Here is a 17,868-nt window from a genome sequence, read left to right as displayed (position 1 = left end):
TATAGGGTCAGGGGGTTATAGGGTCAGTTATAAGGTGAGGTATGGGGTTATGGGGTCGGTTATAGGGTCAGAGGGGTTTATAGGGTCGGGTATGGGGTTATGGGGTCGGTTATAGGGTCAGGTGTGGGGTATGGGGTCGGTTATGGGGTCAGAGGGATTATAGGGTCGGTTATGGGGTTATGGGGTCAGTTATGGGGTTATGGGGTCGCCTATGGGGTTGGTTATAGGGTCAGGGGGTTATGGGGTCGGGTATGTGGTTATGGGGTCGGTTATGGGGTCAGTTATAGGGTCAGTTATGGGGTTATGGGGTAATGGGGTTGGTTATAGGGTCAGTTATAGGGTTATGGGGTCAGGTATGGTGTTATGGGGTCAGGGGGGTTATAGGGTCAGTTATGGGGTTGGTTATGGGGTCAGTTATAGGGTCAGGGGGGTTATGGGGTCGCTTATGGGGTTATCGGGTTCCTTATAGGGTCAGTTATGGGGTTATGGGGTAATGGGGTCAGTTATAGGGTCACATATGGGGTTATGGGGTGGTTATGGGGTCACTTATAGGGTCAGGGGTGTTATGGGGTCGGTTATAGGGTCACAGGGGTTATGGGGTCAGGTATGGGGTTATGGGGTCGGGTATCGGGTTATGGGGTTGGTTATGGGGTCACTTAGGGGGTTATAGGGTCAGTTATGGGGTTATGGGTCAGGTATGGGGTTATGGGGTTATAGGGTCTCTTATGGGGTCAGTTATGGGGTTATGGGGTCGGTTATGGGGTTATGGGGTCGGTTATGGGGTTATGGGGTCGGTTATGGGGTCGGTTATGGGGTTATAGGGTCAGTTATAGGGTCAGGGGAGTTATAGGGTCGCCTATGGGGTCGGTTATGGGGTTATGGGGTCGGTTATGGCGTCGGTTATGGGGTCAGAGTGTTATAGGGTCAGTTATGGGGTTATGGGGGTTGGTTATGGGGTCGGTTATAGGGTCAGGTATGGGGTTATGGGGTTATGGGGTCGGTTATGGGGTCAGAGGGGTTATGGGGTCGGGTATGGGGTTATGGGGTCAGTTGTGGGGTTATGGGGTCGGTTATGGGGTTATGGGGTCGGTTATAGGGTCAGGTATGGGGTTATGGTGTTATGGGGTCGGTTATGGGGTCGGTTATAGGGTCAGTTATAGGGTCAGTTATGGGGTTATGGGGTTATAGCGTCGGTTATGGGGTTATGGGGTCGGTTATAGGGTCAGGTATGGGGTTATAGGGTCGCTTATGGGGTTATGGGGTCGGTTATGGGGTTATGGGGTTATGGGGTCAGTTATAGGGTCGGTTATGGGGTTATGGGGTCAGTTATGGGGTTATGGGGTTATGGGGTCGGTTATGGGGCCAGGTGTGGGGTTATGGGGTTATGGGGTCGGTTATGGGGTCGGTTATAGGGTCAGGGGGTTATAGGGTCAGGTATGGGGTTATGGGGTCGGTTATGGGGTCAGGGGGGTTATAGGGTCAGGTATGGGGTTATGGGGTCGGTTACGGGGTCAGGGGGGTTATAGGGTCAGGTATGGGGTTATAGGGGCGGTTATAGGGTCAGGTATGGGGTTATGGGGTCAGTTATGGGGTCGGGTGTTGGGTTATGGGGTCAGGTATGGGGTTATGGGGTTATAGGGTCAGGTATGGGGTTATAGGGTCAGTTATGGGGTTATGGGGTCACTTACGGGGTTATGGGGTCGGTTATGGGGTTATGGGGTCAGTTATGGGGTTATGGGGTCGGTTATGGGGTTATGGGGTTGGTTATGGGGTCACTTATGGGGTTATGGGGTCGGTTATGGGGTTATGGGGTCAGTTATGGGGTTATGGGGTCGGTTATGGGGTTATGGGGTCAGTTATGGGGTTATGGGGTCGGTTATAGGGTCGGTTATGGGGTTATGGGGTCGGTTATGGGGTCACTTATGGGGTTATGGGGTTATGGGGTCGGTTATAGGGTCAGAGGGGTTGTGGGGTCAGTTATAGGGTCACATATGGGGATATGGGGTTATAGGGTCAGTTATAGGGTCGGTTATGGGGTTATGGGGTCAGTTATGGGGTCGGTTATAGGGTCCGGGGGGTTATGGGGTCAGGTATGGGCTTATGGGGTCGGTTATGGGGTCAGTTATGGGGTTATGGGGTTATGGGGTCAGTTATGGGGCCAGGTGTGGGGTTATGGGGTTATGGGGTCGGTTATGGGGTCGGTTATAGGGTCAGGGGGTTATAGGGTCAGGTATGGGGTTATAGGGGCGGTTATAGGGTCAGGTATGGGGTCAGGTATGGGGTCAGGGGGTCAGTTATAGGGTCAGGGGGGTTATGGGGTCGGTTATGGGGTCGGCTGTGGGGTTATAGGGTCGGTTATGGGGTCAGTTATGGGGTTATGGGGTCGGTTACGGGGTCAGGGGGGTTATAGGGTCACTTATGGGGTTATGGGGTCGGTTATAGGGTCAGTTATAGGGTTATGGGGTCAGTTATAGGGTCAGAGGGGTTATGGGGTCGGATATGGGGTTATAGGGTCGGTTATAGGGTGAGGTATGGGGTTATAGGGTCAGTTATGGGGTGATGGGGTTATGGGGTCAGTTATGGGGTCGGGTGTTGGGTTATGGGGTCAGGTATGGGGTTATGGGGTTATGGGGTCGGGTATGGGGTTATGGGGTCAGGTATGGGGTTATGGGGTTATGGGGTCGGGTATGGGGTTATGGGGTCAGGTATGGGGTTATGGGGTTATGGGGTTATGGGGTCGGGTATGGGGTCAGTTATGGGGTTATGGGGTCAGTTATAGGGTCAGAGGGGTTATGGGGTCGGTTATGGGGTTGGTTATGGGGTCAGGGGGTTATGGGGTCAGTTATAGGGTTGGTTATAGGGTCATTGGGGTTATGGGGTCAGTTATGGGGTTATGGGGTCGGTTATGGGGTTATGGGGTCCTATGGGGCCCTATAGGGGATTTGTGGGGTCGGCACCCCATAAGTGTGGGGTTTCCCTCCCCCCTTTGACCCCACAGGGGCGAGCAAGGATGGAGAGCGGAAGGTCGTTAAGGTAATGAGCGCTAATGAGGGGCGCGGGGGATTGTGGGTAATGGGGGGGCCTATGGGGTCCTATGGGGTCCTATGGGGTCCTATGGGGTCCTATGGGGTCTTATGGGGTCTTATGGGGTCCCTATGGGGTCTTATGGGGTCTTATGGGGTCTTATGGGGTCCTATGGGGTCCTATGGGGTCCTATGGGGTCCTATGGGGTCCTATGGGGTCTTATGGGGTCCCTATGGGGTCTTATGGGGTCTTATGGGGTCTTATGGGGTCTTATGGGGTCTTATGGGATTCTATGGGATTTTATGGGGTCCTATGAAATTCTATGGGTTTTTATGGGTTCTTACGGGGTTTTATTGGCTCCTATGGGGTCTTACGGGATCCTATGGGGTCCTATGGGATCTTATGGGATCTTATGGGGTCTTATGGGGTCTTAAGGGGTCCTATGGGGTCTAAAAGGTTTATAGGGTCCTTATGGGGGTCCTATGGGGTCCTATGGAGTCTTATAGGATCTTATGGGGTCCTATGGCTTCTTATGGGGTCTTATGGGGTCCTATGGTGTTCTATGGGGTCTTATGGGGTGCTATGGGGTTTTATGGGGTCTTATGGGGTATTATGGGGTCTTATGGGGTCCTATGGGGTCTTATGGCGTCGTTTGGGGTCCTATGGGGTCCTATGGGGTCCTATGGAGTTTTATGGGTTCTTATGGGGTCTTATGGGGTCTTATGGGATCTTATGGAGTTCTATGGAATCTTAGGGGTTCTTATGGGGTCTTATGGGGTTTTAAGGTATCATACGGGATCTTATGGGGTCTTGTGAGGTTTTATGGGGTCCTATGGAGTTTCTTGGGATCTTATCGGTTTATATGGGCTTTTATGGGGTTTTATGGGGTCCTATGGGGTCCTATGGGGACCTATGGGGTCTTATGGGGTCTTATGGGGTCTTATGGGATTCTATGGGATTTTATAGAGTCCTATGAAATTCTATGGGTTCTTGTGGGGTCTTATGGGGTCCTTATGGGGTCTTATGGGATCTTATGGGGTTTTATTGGGTCCTATGGGCTCCTATGGGGTTTTATGGGGTCTTAGGGGGTCCTATGGGGTTTTATGTGGTCTTATGGGGTCCTATGGTGTCCTATGGTGTCCTATGGTGTCCTATGGAGTCCTATGGGGTCCTATGGGGGTCCTTATAGGGTCCTGATGGCTTCCTGTCCCCATTTAGGATGGCGCTTTGGGCTCGGCGCCCCGTTGGCCCCATAGCGACCAACACATGGACAGGGAGGATCTGATCGAGGCCTATTATGGGATGGCGGAGACCAACAGGTCGGTGGGGTCCTATGTGGTTCTATGGGGTCCTATGGGGTCTTATGGGGTCTTATGGGGTGCTATGGGGTCCTATGGGGTTTTATGGGGTCTGTAGGGTCTGAGGGGGTCCTATGGGGTTCTGTGGGTCTTTTTGGGGTCCTATGGGATCCTATAGGGTCTTATGGGGTGGTATGGGGTCTTATGGGGCCCTATGGGGCCTTATGTGGTCCTATGGGGTGCTGTGGGGCCCTATGGGGCCTTATGGGGTTTTATGGGGTCCTGTGGGGCCCTATGGGGCCTTATGGGGTTTTATGGGGTCCTGTGGGGCCCTATGGGGCCTTATGGGGTTTTATGGGATTCTTATGGCATCCTATGGGGTCTTTTGGGTCTTAGGGGTTCCTATGGGGTTGTATGGGGTCTTATGGGGTCCTATGGGGTCCTGTGGCGCCTTATGGGGTCCTATGGGGTCCTATGGGGTCTTATGGGGTCTTATGGGATCCTATGGGGTTTTATTGGGTTCTATGGGGTCTTATGGGGCCTTATGGGGTTCTATGGGGTCTTATGGGGTTTTATGGGGTGCTGTGGGGTCTTATCTTGCTTTATGGGTTTTTATGGGGCCTTATGGGGTCCTGTGGCGCCTTATGGGGTGCTATGGGGTCCTATGGGGTCATATGGGGTCTTATGGGGTCCCATGGGTTCCTATGGGGTCTTATCGGGGATTTATGGGGTCCTACGGGGTCTTATGGGGTCCTATGGGTTTTTATGCCGTCCTATGTGGTCCTATGGGGTCCTATGGGGTCTTATGGGGTCTTGTGGGGTTCTATGGGGTTCTATGGGGTCCTATGGGGTCCTATGGGTTCCTAAGGAGTCTTATGGTGTCCTATGGGGTTTCTATGGGGCTTTTTGGGGTCCTGTAGGGTTATTTGGGATCTTATGGGGTCTGTGGGGTCTGATGGGGTTCTATGGGGTTTTTTTGGGGTCTGTGGGGTCCTATGGGATGCTATGGAGTCCTGTGGGGTCTTATGGGGTTTTCTTGGGTTCTGTGGGGTCTTATGGGGTCCCATAGATCTCAATGGGTTTCTGCGGAGCCCTATGGGGTCTTATGGGGTTTGGGGCCTCCTATAGGGTTTCTTATGGGGTTCTGTGGGGTCCTATGGGGTCTTATGGGGTCCTGTGGGGTCTGATGGGGTCCTATGGGGTTCTATGGGGCTTTTTCGGGTCCTTTGGGATCCTATGGGGTCCTATGGGGTCCTATGGGGTCTGTTGGGTTCTGTGGGGTTCTATGGGGTCTTATGTGGTTCTATGGGGTTTTATGGGGTCTTATGGGGTCCAGTGGTGTCCAATGCGGTCTATTGGGGTCCCATGGGGTTCTATGGGGTTTTATGGGGTCTGTGGGGTCTTATGGGGTCCTATAGGGTCATATTGGGTCTTATGGGTTCTTATGGGGTTCTATGGGGTCCTATGGGGTCCCAGGGGATCTTGTCTGGTCTGTGGGGTCTGATGGGGTCCTATGGGATCCTATGGGGTCTGATGGGGTCTGTGGGGTCCTATAGGGTTCTATGGGGTCTGTGGAGCCCTATGGGGTCTTATGGGGTTTGGGGCCTCCTATGGGGTTTTCTATGGGGTCCTATGGGGTCTCATGGGGTCCTATGGGGTCCTATAGGGTTCTATGGGGTCCTATGGGTTTCTATGGGGTCTTATGGGGTTTGGGGCCTCCTATGGGGTTTCTTATGGGGTCTGTTGGGTCCTATGGGGTCTCCTGGGGTCCTATGGGGTTTTATGGGGTCTTATGGGGTTTGGGGCCTCCTATGGGGTTTCCTATGGGGCTCTGTGCCCCACTGCAGGCTGTTGGAGTCGCAGCTGCAGGAGCAGCGGCTGCAGCACGAAGCCGAGCTGGAGGCCATCAGGGAGGAGCTGCGCGTCGCCAGGGGGGTAAAGGGGGCCTATGGGTGCTATGGGGGCCTATGGGGTCCTATGGGTTCCTATGGGGTGCTATGGGGGCCTATGGGGTCCTATGGGTTCCTATGGGGTGCTATGGGGTCCTATGGGGTCTTATGGGGGCCTATGGGGTGCTATGGGGTGCTATGGGGTCCTCTGGGGTGCTATGGGTTCCTATGGGGTGCTGTGGGGTCCTATGGGGTCCTATGGGGTGCTATGGAGTCCTATGGGGTTTTATGGGGTCCTATGGGGTCCTATGGGGTCTTATGGGGTGTTATGGGGGCCTATGGGGGCCTATGGGGTGCTATGGGGTGCTATGGCGTCCTATGGGGTGCTATGGGTGCTATGGGGTGCTATGGGGTGCTATGGGGTGCTATGGGGTGCTATGGGGGCCTATGGGGTGCTATGGGTGCTATGGGGGCCTATGGGGTGCTATGGGGTGTTATGGGGTCCTGTGGGGTCCTATGGGGTTTTAATGGGGTGCTATGGGGTGCTATGGGGTGCTATCAGGTCCTCTGGGGTGCTATGGGTGCTATGGGGTCTTATGGGGTCCTATGGGGTCGTATGGGGTCCTATGGGGTCCTATGGGTTCTTATGGGGTGCTATGGTGTGCTATGGGTTGCTATGGAGTCCTATGGGGTCTTATAGGGATTTATGGGGTCCTATGGGGTCCTTTGGGGTCTTATGGGGTCCTATGGGGTGCTATGGTGGCCTAAGGGGTCCTATGGGGTGCTATGGGCTGCTATGGGGTCCTATGGGGGATTTATGGGGTTCTATGGGGTGCTATGGGGTTCTATGGGGTTTTAATGGGGTCCTATGGGGTGCTATGGGGTCTTATGGGGTGCTATGGGGGCCTATGGGGTCCTATGGGGTCCTATGGGGTCCTAGGGGTCCTATGGGGTCCTATGGGGTCTTATGGGGGCCTATGGGGTTTTATGGGGTGCTTTGGGGTCTTATGGGGTCCTACGGTGGATTTATGGGGTTCTATGGGGTCTTATGGGGTTTTATGGGCTCCTATGGGGTCCTATGGGTCTTTATGGGGTCCTATGGGGTCCTATGGGGTCCTATTGGATCCTATGGGAAATTTATGGGGTCTTATGGGGTCCAATGGGGTCCTGTGGGGTCCTGTGGGGCCTTATGGTGTCCTATGAGGTCTTATGGGTCCTATGGGGTCCTATGGGGTCTTATGGGGTCCTATGGGGTCTTATGGGGTGCTATGGGGTGCTATGAGGTGCTATGGGGTGCTATGGGGTCCTATGGGTTCCTATGGGTTGCTATGGGGTCCTATGGGGTGCTATGGGGTCCTATGGGGTGCTATGGGGTTTTTATGGGGTCTCTTTATGGGATCGTTTTTAACTCCTCGCCTTCCAGGACGTGGATGAGGCTCTTCATGGGACGACCCCACAAACGGAAGGTGGGACCCCAAATCCACCCCATAAACCCCATAACCGACCCCATAACCGACCCCATAACCCCATAACCGACCCCATAACCCCATATCTGACCCCATCACCCATAACCGACCCCATAACCCCATACCTGACCCCATAACTGACCCCATCACCCCATAACTGACCCCATGAGTGACTCCATGACCCCATAAGTGACCCCATAAACCCATAAGTGGTCCCATAAGTGACCCCGTGACCCCATAAGTGACCCCATAAATGACCCCATGACCCCATAAGTGACCCCGTGATCCCATAAGTGACCCCATAAGTGACTCCATAACCTCATAAGTGACCCCATAACTGACCCCATAATCCTACAACCCCATAACCAACCCCATAACCCCATAAGTGACCCCATAAGTGACCCCATAACCCCATAAGTGACCCCATAACTGACCTCATGACCCCATAAGTGACCCCATAACCCCATAAGTGACCCCATGACCCCATAAGTGACCCCATAAGAGTCCCTGTGACCCTGTAAGTGACCACATAACCCCATAAGTGACCCCATAAGTGACCCTATAACCCCATAACAATCCTATATGTGATTCCATAACCCCATAAGTGACCCCATAAGTAGCCCTATAACCCCATAAGAACCCTATAAGTGACCCCATGACCCCATAAGTTTCCCCTAAGTGACCCCATAACCCCATAAGTGACCCCATAAATGACCCCATGACCCCATAACCCCATAATTGGCCCCGTAAGTGACCCCATAACTGACCCCATGACCCCAAAAGTGACCCCATGACCCCATAAGTGACCCCATAAGAGTCCCTGTGACCCCATAACTGACCCCATAAGTGACCCCGTGACCCCACAAGTGACCCCATGACCCCACAAGTGACCCCGTGACCCGGTTGCAGGCCGCCGGCCCTACAGAGGGATGCTGGACTACGACCCTGCCGACGAACCGCTGCTCATCCGCTACCTCATCACAGGTCTGACGCCTATGGGGCCTGTGGGGCCTGTGGGGCCTGTGGGGCTGGGCCTCGTGGGGCCTATGGGGGCCTATGGGGTCCTTATGGGGCTGGGCCTCGTGGGGCCTATGGGGCCCTATGGGGCCTGTGGGAGCCTTGTGGGGCCTATGGGGGCCTATGGGGCCTGTGGGAGCCTTGTGGGGCCTATGGGGGATGGGGCCTATGGGAGCCTTATGGGGGACTTGTGGGGCCTATGGGGCCTATGGGGCCTATGGGGCCTGTGGGGCTGGGCCTCGTGGGGCTATGGGGGCCTGTGCGGCCTATAGGGCCTATGGGGGCCTGTGGGGCCTGTGTGGCCCTATGGGGCCTGTGGGAGCCTTGTGGGGCCTATGGGGAACTTATGGGGCCTATGGGAGCCTTATGGGGGCCTATGGGGTCCTTATGGGGCTGGGCCTCATGGGGCTATGGGGGCCTATGGGGGCCTGTGGGGTCTATGGGGGCCTGTGCGGCCTGTGCGGCCTATGGGGGCCTATGGGGTCTGTGCGGCCTATAGGGCCTATGGGGGCCTGTGGGGCCTATGGGGCCCTATGGGGCCTGTGGGAGCCTTGTGGGGCCTATGGGGGACTTATGGGGCCAATGGGAACCTTATGGGGGCCTATGGGGTCCTTATGGGGCTGGGCCTCGTGGGGCTATGGGGGCCTGTGGGGCCTGTGCGGCCTATAGAGCCTATGGGGGCCTATGGGGCCTTATGGGGGCCTATGGGGGCCTTATGGGGGCCTATGGGGGCCTATGGGGCCTATGGGGGCCTATGGGGCCTTATGGGGCCTTATGGGGCCTATGGGGCCTATGGGGGCCTGTGCGGCCTATGGGGCCTATGGGGTCTGCGGGGCCTGTGCGGCCTATGGGGCCTATAGGGGCCTTATGGGTCCAGGCCTTATGGGGCCTTATGGAGCCGGGCCTGTGGGGGCCTATGGGGCCTGTGGGGCCTATGGGGCCAGGCCTATGGGGTCGTTATGGGGCTGGGCCTCATGGGGCCTATGGAGGCCTGTGGGAGCCTTATGGGGGCCTATGGGGGCCTGTGGGGGCCTCTGCGGCCTATGGGGTCCTATGGGGTCTTATGGGGTCTTATGGGGTCCTATGGGGTCTTATGGTGTTTTATGGGGTCTGATGGGTCTTATAGGGTTTCTGGGGTGCTGTAGGTTCCTATGGGGTCTTGTGGGGTTTCTGGGGTCCTATGGGGTGTTTATGGGGTCCTATGGGGTCCTATGGGGTCTTATGGGGTCCTATGGGGTTCTATGGGGTTCTATGGGGGATTTATGGGGTCCTATGGGGTCTTATGGGGTCTTATGGGGTCCTGGTGGGGTCTGTTGGGTTTTATAGGGTTTCTGGAGTTCCTATGGGGTCTTATAGGGTTTCTGGGTGCTGTGGGCTCCTATGGGGTTTTATGGGGTCTTATGGGGTCCAATGGGGTCCTATGGAGTCATATGGGGTCTTATGGGATTTTATGGGGTCTTATGGGGTTCTGTGGGATCCTATGGGGTTTTATGGGGTCTTATGGGATCCTATGGGGTCTTATGGGGTCTTATGGGGTCCTATGGGGTCTTATGGTGTTTTATGGGGTCTGATGGGTCTTATAGGGTTTCTGGGATGCTGTGGGTTCCTATGGGGTCTTGTGGGGTTTCTGGGGTCCTATGGGGTTGTATGGAGTCCTATGGGGTCTTATGGGGTTCTATGGGGTCCTATGGCGTCCTATGGGGTCCTATGGGGTCTTTATGGGGTCCTATGGGGTCTTATGGGGTCCTATAGGATTTATGGGGTCCTGTGGGTTCTTTGGGGTTCTGTGGGCTCTTATGGGGTCTTATGGGATCCTATGGGGTCTTATGGGGTCTTGTAGGTTCCTATGGGGTCCTATGGGATCTTATGGGGTCCTATGGGGTCTTATGGGGTCCTGTGGGGTCCTATGGGATCTTATGGGATCCTATGGGGTCCTATGGGGTCTTATGGGGTTTTATGGGGTTCTATGGGGTCCTATGGGGTCTAATGGGCTCTTATGGGCTCTTATGGGGTTCTATGGGGTCTTATGGGATCCTATGGGGTTTTATGGGTTCTATGGGGTTTTTGGGGTCATTTGGTCTCTTATGGGGTTTTTGACCCCTTCACTCCCTTCCCCCCCCCTCTCACCCCCCCCCCCCGTACCGCCCTCATCCTAATTCCCCCTGCACGACCCTAATTAACGCCCCCCATCCTTAATGAGCGCCCCTAAAGGCCGCTCCCGCTCTGACCTTCCTAGAGCTTGACCCTACCAAGATGGCCGCCGCGCTGCCCTGCCTCCCGGCCTACATCCTGTTCATGTGCATCCGGCGCGCTGATGACGTCAACGACGCGCGCCGCCTGCAGTCCCTGCTGGGAGCCGCCATTAACGCCATCAAGGCCGTGCTGCAGGTGCGTGCGACCCCATGGAAAAACCCCATAGAAAAACCCCATAGAAACCCCATAGAAACACCATAGCAGCCCCATAGTGGCCCTATAGCGGCCCCAAAGACCCCTGACCCCATAGGACCCCATAGGACCCCATAGAACCCCATAGGAACCCATCAAACCCCATAGAACCCCATGGAAATCCCATAGCGGCCCCATAGGACCCCATAGGACCCCATAAGACCCCATAGCGGCCCCATAGTGACCCCAAAGCCCCCTGACCCCATAACAACCCCACAAGAGCCCATAAAACCCCATAGGACCCCATAGAACCCCATAGGAACCCATAGGACCCCATAAAACCCATAGGATCCCATAGGACCCCCATAGCAACCCCATAAGGACCCCATAGGACCCCATAAACCCCCATAGGACCCCATAGGAGCCCATAGAGCCCCATAGCGGCCCCAAAGCCCCCTGACCCCATAAGGATCCCATAGGACCCCATAGGACCCCATAAAACCAATAGGACTGCATGTAAACCCCATAAGGACACCATAGGACCCCATAGAAACCCCATAGGATCCCATAAAACCCCATAGGGCCCCATAGAACCCCATAGGAGCCCATAAGACGCCATAGGACCCCATAGGAACCCATAGTGACCCCATAAGGATCCCAAATCCCCCCCAACCCCATAAGGAGCCCCTGGGATCCTGTAAGGCCCCATAAACCCCGTAAGGACCCCATAGGAACCCATAGGACCCCATAGCGACCCCATAGCAGCCCTATAGCGGCCCCATAGCGACCCCAAAGCCCCCTGACCCCATAAGGATCCCATAAGAGCCCATAAAACCCCATAGGACTCCATAGAACCCCATAGGACTGCATGTAAACCCCATAAGGACCCCATAGGACCCCATAGAAACCCCATAGGATCCCATAGAACCCCATAGCGGCCCCATAGCAACCCCAAAGCCCCCTGACCCCATAAGGATCCCATAGGACCCCATAAAACCCCATAGGAACCCATAGAACCCCATAGGACCCCATAGAACTCAATAGGTACCCATAGAACCCAATAGAAACCCCATAGAACCCCATAGGACCCCATAAGGATCCCAAATCCCCCCCAACCCCATAAGGAGCCCCTGGGATCCCATAAGACCCCATAAACCCCATAAGGACCCCATAAAACCCCATAGGACCACATAGAACCCCATAGGACTGCATGTAAACCCCATAAGGACACCATAGGACCCCATGGAAACACCATAGAAACCCTATAGCGGCCCTATAGCGACCCTATAGTGACCCCAAAGCCCCTGACCCCATAAGGATCCCATAAGAGCCCATAAGACCCCATAGGACCCCATAGAACCCCATAGCGGCCCCCATAGGACCCCATAGGACCCCATAGGAGCCCATAAAACCCCATAGAACCCCATAGGACCCCATAGAACCCCATAGCGGCCCCATAGGACCCCATAGAATCCCATAGGACTGCATGTAAACCCCATAAAACCCATAGGACCCCATAAAACCCATAGGACCCCATAAGACCCCATAGGACCCCATAGCGGCTCTATAGCGACCCCAAAGCCCCCTGACCCCATAAGGATCCCATAAGAGCCCATAGTGACCCCGTAGGACCCCATTGCACCCCATAGCACCCCATAGCCCCACATAGAGCCCCATATCCCCCCATAGCACCCCATAGCACCCATGTCTCCCCATATCCCTCCATATCCCCCCATATCCCCCCATAGCACCCTATAGCACCCTATAGCACCCACAGCACCCCATATCCCCCCATATCCCCCCATATCCCCCCATATCCCCCCATAGCACCCTATAGCACCCTATAGCACCCCATATCCCCCTATATCACCCCATAGCACCCCAAAGCACCCCATATCCCCCCATATCCCCCTATAGCACCCCATAGCACCCATAGCACCCCATATCTCCCCATATCCCCCTACATCCCCCTATATCCCTCTATATCCCCCTATATCCCCCTATATCCCCCCCATATCCCCCCATATCCCCCTATATCACCCCATATCCCCCCATAGCACCCATAGCACCCATATCCCCCCATATCCCCCCATAGCACCCATATCCCCCCATATCCCCCCATATCCCCCCATATCCCCCTATATCACCCCATATCCCCCCATAGCACCCCATAGCACCCCATATCCCCCCATAGCACCCATAGCACCCATATCCCCCCATATCCCCCCATATCCCCCCATATCCCCCCATAGCACCCATATCCCCCCATAGCACCCCATAGCACCCCATATCCCCCCATATCCCCCCATATCCCCTCATAGCTCCCCACAGCACCCCATAGCACCCATAGCACCCATAGCACCCTATAGCACCCATATCATATTATATCCCCCTATATCCCCCCATATCCCCCCATATCCCCCCATACCACCCCATACCACCCTATATCACCCCATATCCCCCCATATCCCCCCATAGCACCCCATATTCCCCCATAGCACCCTATTGCCCCCCATAGCACCCCATAGCACCCACAGCCCCCCATATCCCCCCATATCCTCCCATATCCCCCCATATCACCCCATATCCTCCCATATCCCCCCATATCCCCCCATATCCCCCCATAGCACCCCATATCACCCCATATCCTCCCATATCCCCCCATATCCCCCCATATCCCCCCATATCCCCCTATATCACCCCATAGCACCCTATATCACCCTATATCCCCCCATAGCACCCTATAGCACCCCATAGCACCCCATATCCCCCCATATCCCCCCATAGCACCCATATCCCCCCATAGCACCCCATATCCCCCCATATCCTCCCATATCCCCCCATATCACCCCATATCCCCCCATAGCACCCCATAGCACCCCATAGCACCCTATAGCACCCCATAGCACCCCATATCCCCCCATATCCTCCCATATCCCCCCATATCACCCCATATCCCCCCATATCCCCCCATAGCACCCCATAGCACCCCATAGCACCCTATAGCACCCCATAGCACCCCATATCCCCCCCATATCCTCCCATATCCCCCCATATCACCCCATATCCCCCCATATCCCCCCATAGCACCCCATAGCACCCTATAGCACCCCATAGCACCCTATAGCACCCCATATCCCCCTATATCCCTCTATATCCCCCCATATCCTCCTATATCCCCCCATATCCCCCCATATCCCCCCATATCCCTCCATATCCCCCCATAGCACCCCATAGCACCCATAGCACCCATAGCACCCTATAGCACCCATATCCCCCCATAGCACCCTATAGCACCCATAGCACCCATAGCACCCATTCGTTTCAGGACAGCCACGGCGTGGAGCTGCCGTCCTTCTGGCTGGCCAACTGCCTGCGCCTGCTGCACTGCCTCAAGCAATACAGCGGGGACCCGGTCAATTAACAGCGCCGCTAATTAGGGGGGGGGGGGGGTTAATGAGCTTGGGGGCCTATGGGGTTCTATGGGGGCCTATGGAGGCCTATGGGGGATTTATGGGGGCTTATGGGGGATTTATGGGGGATTTATGGGGGCTTATGGGGGATTTATGGGGGCTTATGGGGGATTTATGGGGTCCTATGGGGGCTTATGGGGTTCTATGGGATCATATGGGGTCCTATGGGGTTCTATGGGGTCCTATAGGGGCTTATGGGGTCCTGTGGGGTCCTATGGGATCATATGGCGTCCTATTGGGGCTTATGGGGGATTTATGGGGCCTTATGGGGGATTTATGGGGACTTATGGGGCATTTATGGGGTCTTATGGGGTCCTGTGGGGGATTTATGGGGGCTTATGGGGGATTTATGGGGTTCTATGGGGTCTTATGGAGGCCTATGGGGTTCTATGGGATCATATGGGGTCTTATGGGGTCTTATGGGGTCCTGTGGGGGACTTATGGGGGATTTATGGGGGCTTATGGGGGATTTAAGGAGGCTTATGGGGGATTTATGGGGTCCTATGGGGGCTTATGGGGGATTTATGGGGGCTTATGGGGGATTTATGGGGTTCTATGGGGTCTTATGGAGGCCTATGGGGTTCTATGGGATCATATGGGGTCTTATGGGGTCTTATGGGGTCCTGTGGGGGACTTATGGGGGATTTATGGGGGCTTATGGGGGATTTAAGGAGGCTTATGGGGGATTTATGGGGCTCTATGGGATCATATAGGGTCTTATGGGGTCCTATGGGGGATTTATGGGGACTTATGGGGGCTTATGGGGTATTTATGGGGTCCTATGGGGTCCTATGGGGGATTTATGGGGTCCTATGGGGTCCTATGGGGTCCTATGGGGGATTTATGGGGTCCTATGGGGTCCTATGGGGTCCTATGGGGGATTTATGGGGTCCTATGGGCTCTTACGGGATCTTATGGTTTCCTATGGGGTCTTATGGGGTCTGATGGGGGCTGATGGGAGCCTATGGGGTCCTATGGGGCTCTGTGGGGTCTAATGGGGTCCTATGGGGTCTTATGGGGTCTTATGGGGTCCTATGGGGTTCTATGGGGGATTTATGGGGTCCTATGGGGTTCTATGGGGGATTTATGGGGGCTTATGGGGGATTTATGGGGACTTATGGGGGCCTATGGGGGATTTATGGGGTTCTATGGGGGATTTATGGGGGCTTATGGGGGATTTATGGGGGATTTATGGGGGCTTATGGGGGATTTATGGGGTCCTATGGGGGCCTATGGGGTTCTATGGGATCATATGGGGTCCTATGGGGGATTTATGGGGAATTTATGGGGGCTTATGGGGGATTTATGGGGTCCAATGGGGTCTTATGCGGTTCTGTGGGGTCCTATGGGGTCCTATGGGATCCTATGGGGTTCTATGGGGGATTTATGGGATCCAATGGGGCCCTATGGGGTCCTATGGGGTCTTATGGGGTCTCATGGGGTCTTATTGGGTCCTATGGGGTCCTATGGGGTCCAATAGGGTCCCATGGGGTTCTATGGGGTGCTGTGGGGTCCTATGGGGTTTTATGGGGTCCTATGGGGTCCTATGGGGTTTCATGGGGTCTTATGGGGTCTTATGGGGTATGTGGTCTTATGGGGTCTCATGGGGTCTTATTGGGTCCTATGGGGTCCTATGGGGGCTTATGGGGTCCTATGGGGTCTTATGGAGTGCTATGGGGTCCTATGGGGTTCTATGGGGTCCTATGGGGTCCTATGGGGTCTTATGGGGTCCAATAGGGTCCTATGGGGTTCTATGGGGTCTTGTGGGGTTCTATGGGGTTCTATGGGGTCCTATGGGGTCCTATGTGGTTCTGTGGGGTTCTATGGGGTCTTATGGGTTGTATGGGGTCTTATGGGGTCTTATTGGGTTCTATGGGGTTCTATAGACTCCTATGGGGTCCTATGGGTGTTATGGGGTCTTATGGGGTTTTATGGGTTCTTATGGGCTCCTATGGGGTCTTTATTGGTTCCTATGGGTTCCTATGGGCTCCTATGGGTTCCTATGGGTCATATGGGCTCTTATGGGTTTCTATGGGTTCCTATGGGGTTTTTATGGGTTCCTATGTGTTCCTATGTGTTCTATGGGGTGTTTATGTGTTCCTTGCTGTTCGTCAGGGCTTCATGTGTGAGAGCAGCGCGCGGCAGCAGGAGCAGAGCCTGCGGCACTTTGACCTGTCGGAGTACAGGGAGGTGCTGGGCGCGCTGAGCGCCAACATCTACGGACAGCTGTGCAGCACGGCGGGCAGCGACCTGCAGCCCATGGTCGGTACGGAGCATATAGCGCCCCATAGCACCCTATGGGAACACGTAGCACCCATAAAACCCCATAGGATCCTATGAGACCCCATAGGATCCCATAGAACCCATAAAACCCCATAGAACCCCATAGCACCCCATAGGAACACATGGCACCCCATAGGAACACATGGCACCCCATAGGACCCATAAAACCCCATAGGACCCCATAGCACCCTATGGGAACACATGGCACCCATAAAACCCCATAGGAACACATGGCACCCCATAGGACCTCATAGGACCCTATGAGACCCGATGGAACCCGATAAAACCCCTAGGACCCCATACAACCCCATAGGACCACACAGGACCCATAGAATCCCGTAAAACCCCATACGACCCCATAGGACCAGATAGGACCCCATAGAACCGCATAGGACCCCATAAGACCCCATAGCACCCCACAGAACCGTATGAGACCCCATAGGACACCATAGGACCCCATAGGACCCATAAGACCCCATAGATCCTCATAAGACCCCATAGGACCCCATAGGACCCCATAGGACCCCATAGGAACACATGCCACCCCATAAGACCCCATAGGACCCCATAGGACCCCATAAGACCATATAGGACCCTATGAGACCACATACGACCCCATAAGACCCCATAGGACCCATAAAACCCCATAAGACCCCATAAGACCCCATTGGACCCCATAGGACCCCATATGACGGCATAGGACCACATAGGACCCCATAAGACTCCATAGGACCACATGACACCCCATAGGACCCCATAAGACCCCAGATGACCCTATGAGACCCCATAAGACCCCATAAAACCCCATAGACCCCATAAGACCATATAGGACCCTATGAGATCACATAAGACCCCATAGGACCCATAAAGCCCCATAGGAACACATGGCACCCCATAATACCCCATAGGACCACACAGGACCCCATAGGACCCCACAGAACCCATAAAGCCCCATAGGACCCATAAAGCCCGATAGGATCCCATAAAACCCCGTAGGACCCCATAGGACCACATAGGACCCATAGAATCCCAT

General features: G+C 54.9%; 1 protein-coding gene across 1 annotated transcript in view; it reads left to right on the top strand.

Moving 5' to 3' along the window:
• The window catches only part of LOC125686997 (unconventional myosin-Vb-like), a 90,037-nt gene that overhangs the window by 52,726 nt on the left and 19,443 nt on the right, over positions 1-17,868 (top strand). The window contains 8 exon segments of the mRNA XM_048931708.1: positions 2,999-3,033; positions 4,243-4,343; positions 6,170-6,257; positions 7,635-7,677; positions 8,587-8,661; positions 10,931-11,082; positions 14,408-14,494; positions 16,668-16,818. Of these exon segments, the coding sequence (XP_048787665.1) occupies positions 2,999-3,033; positions 4,243-4,343; positions 6,170-6,257; positions 7,635-7,677; positions 8,587-8,661; positions 10,931-11,082; positions 14,408-14,494; positions 16,668-16,818 (732 nt within the window).

Source organism: Lagopus muta, chromosome Z, assembly GCF_023343835.1.
Source record: "Lagopus muta isolate bLagMut1 chromosome Z, bLagMut1 primary, whole genome shotgun sequence".
NCBI classification, from domain to species: Eukaryota; Metazoa; Chordata; class Aves; order Galliformes; family Phasianidae; genus Lagopus; species Lagopus muta.
This window is presented reverse-complemented; position numbering and strand designations above follow the sequence as displayed.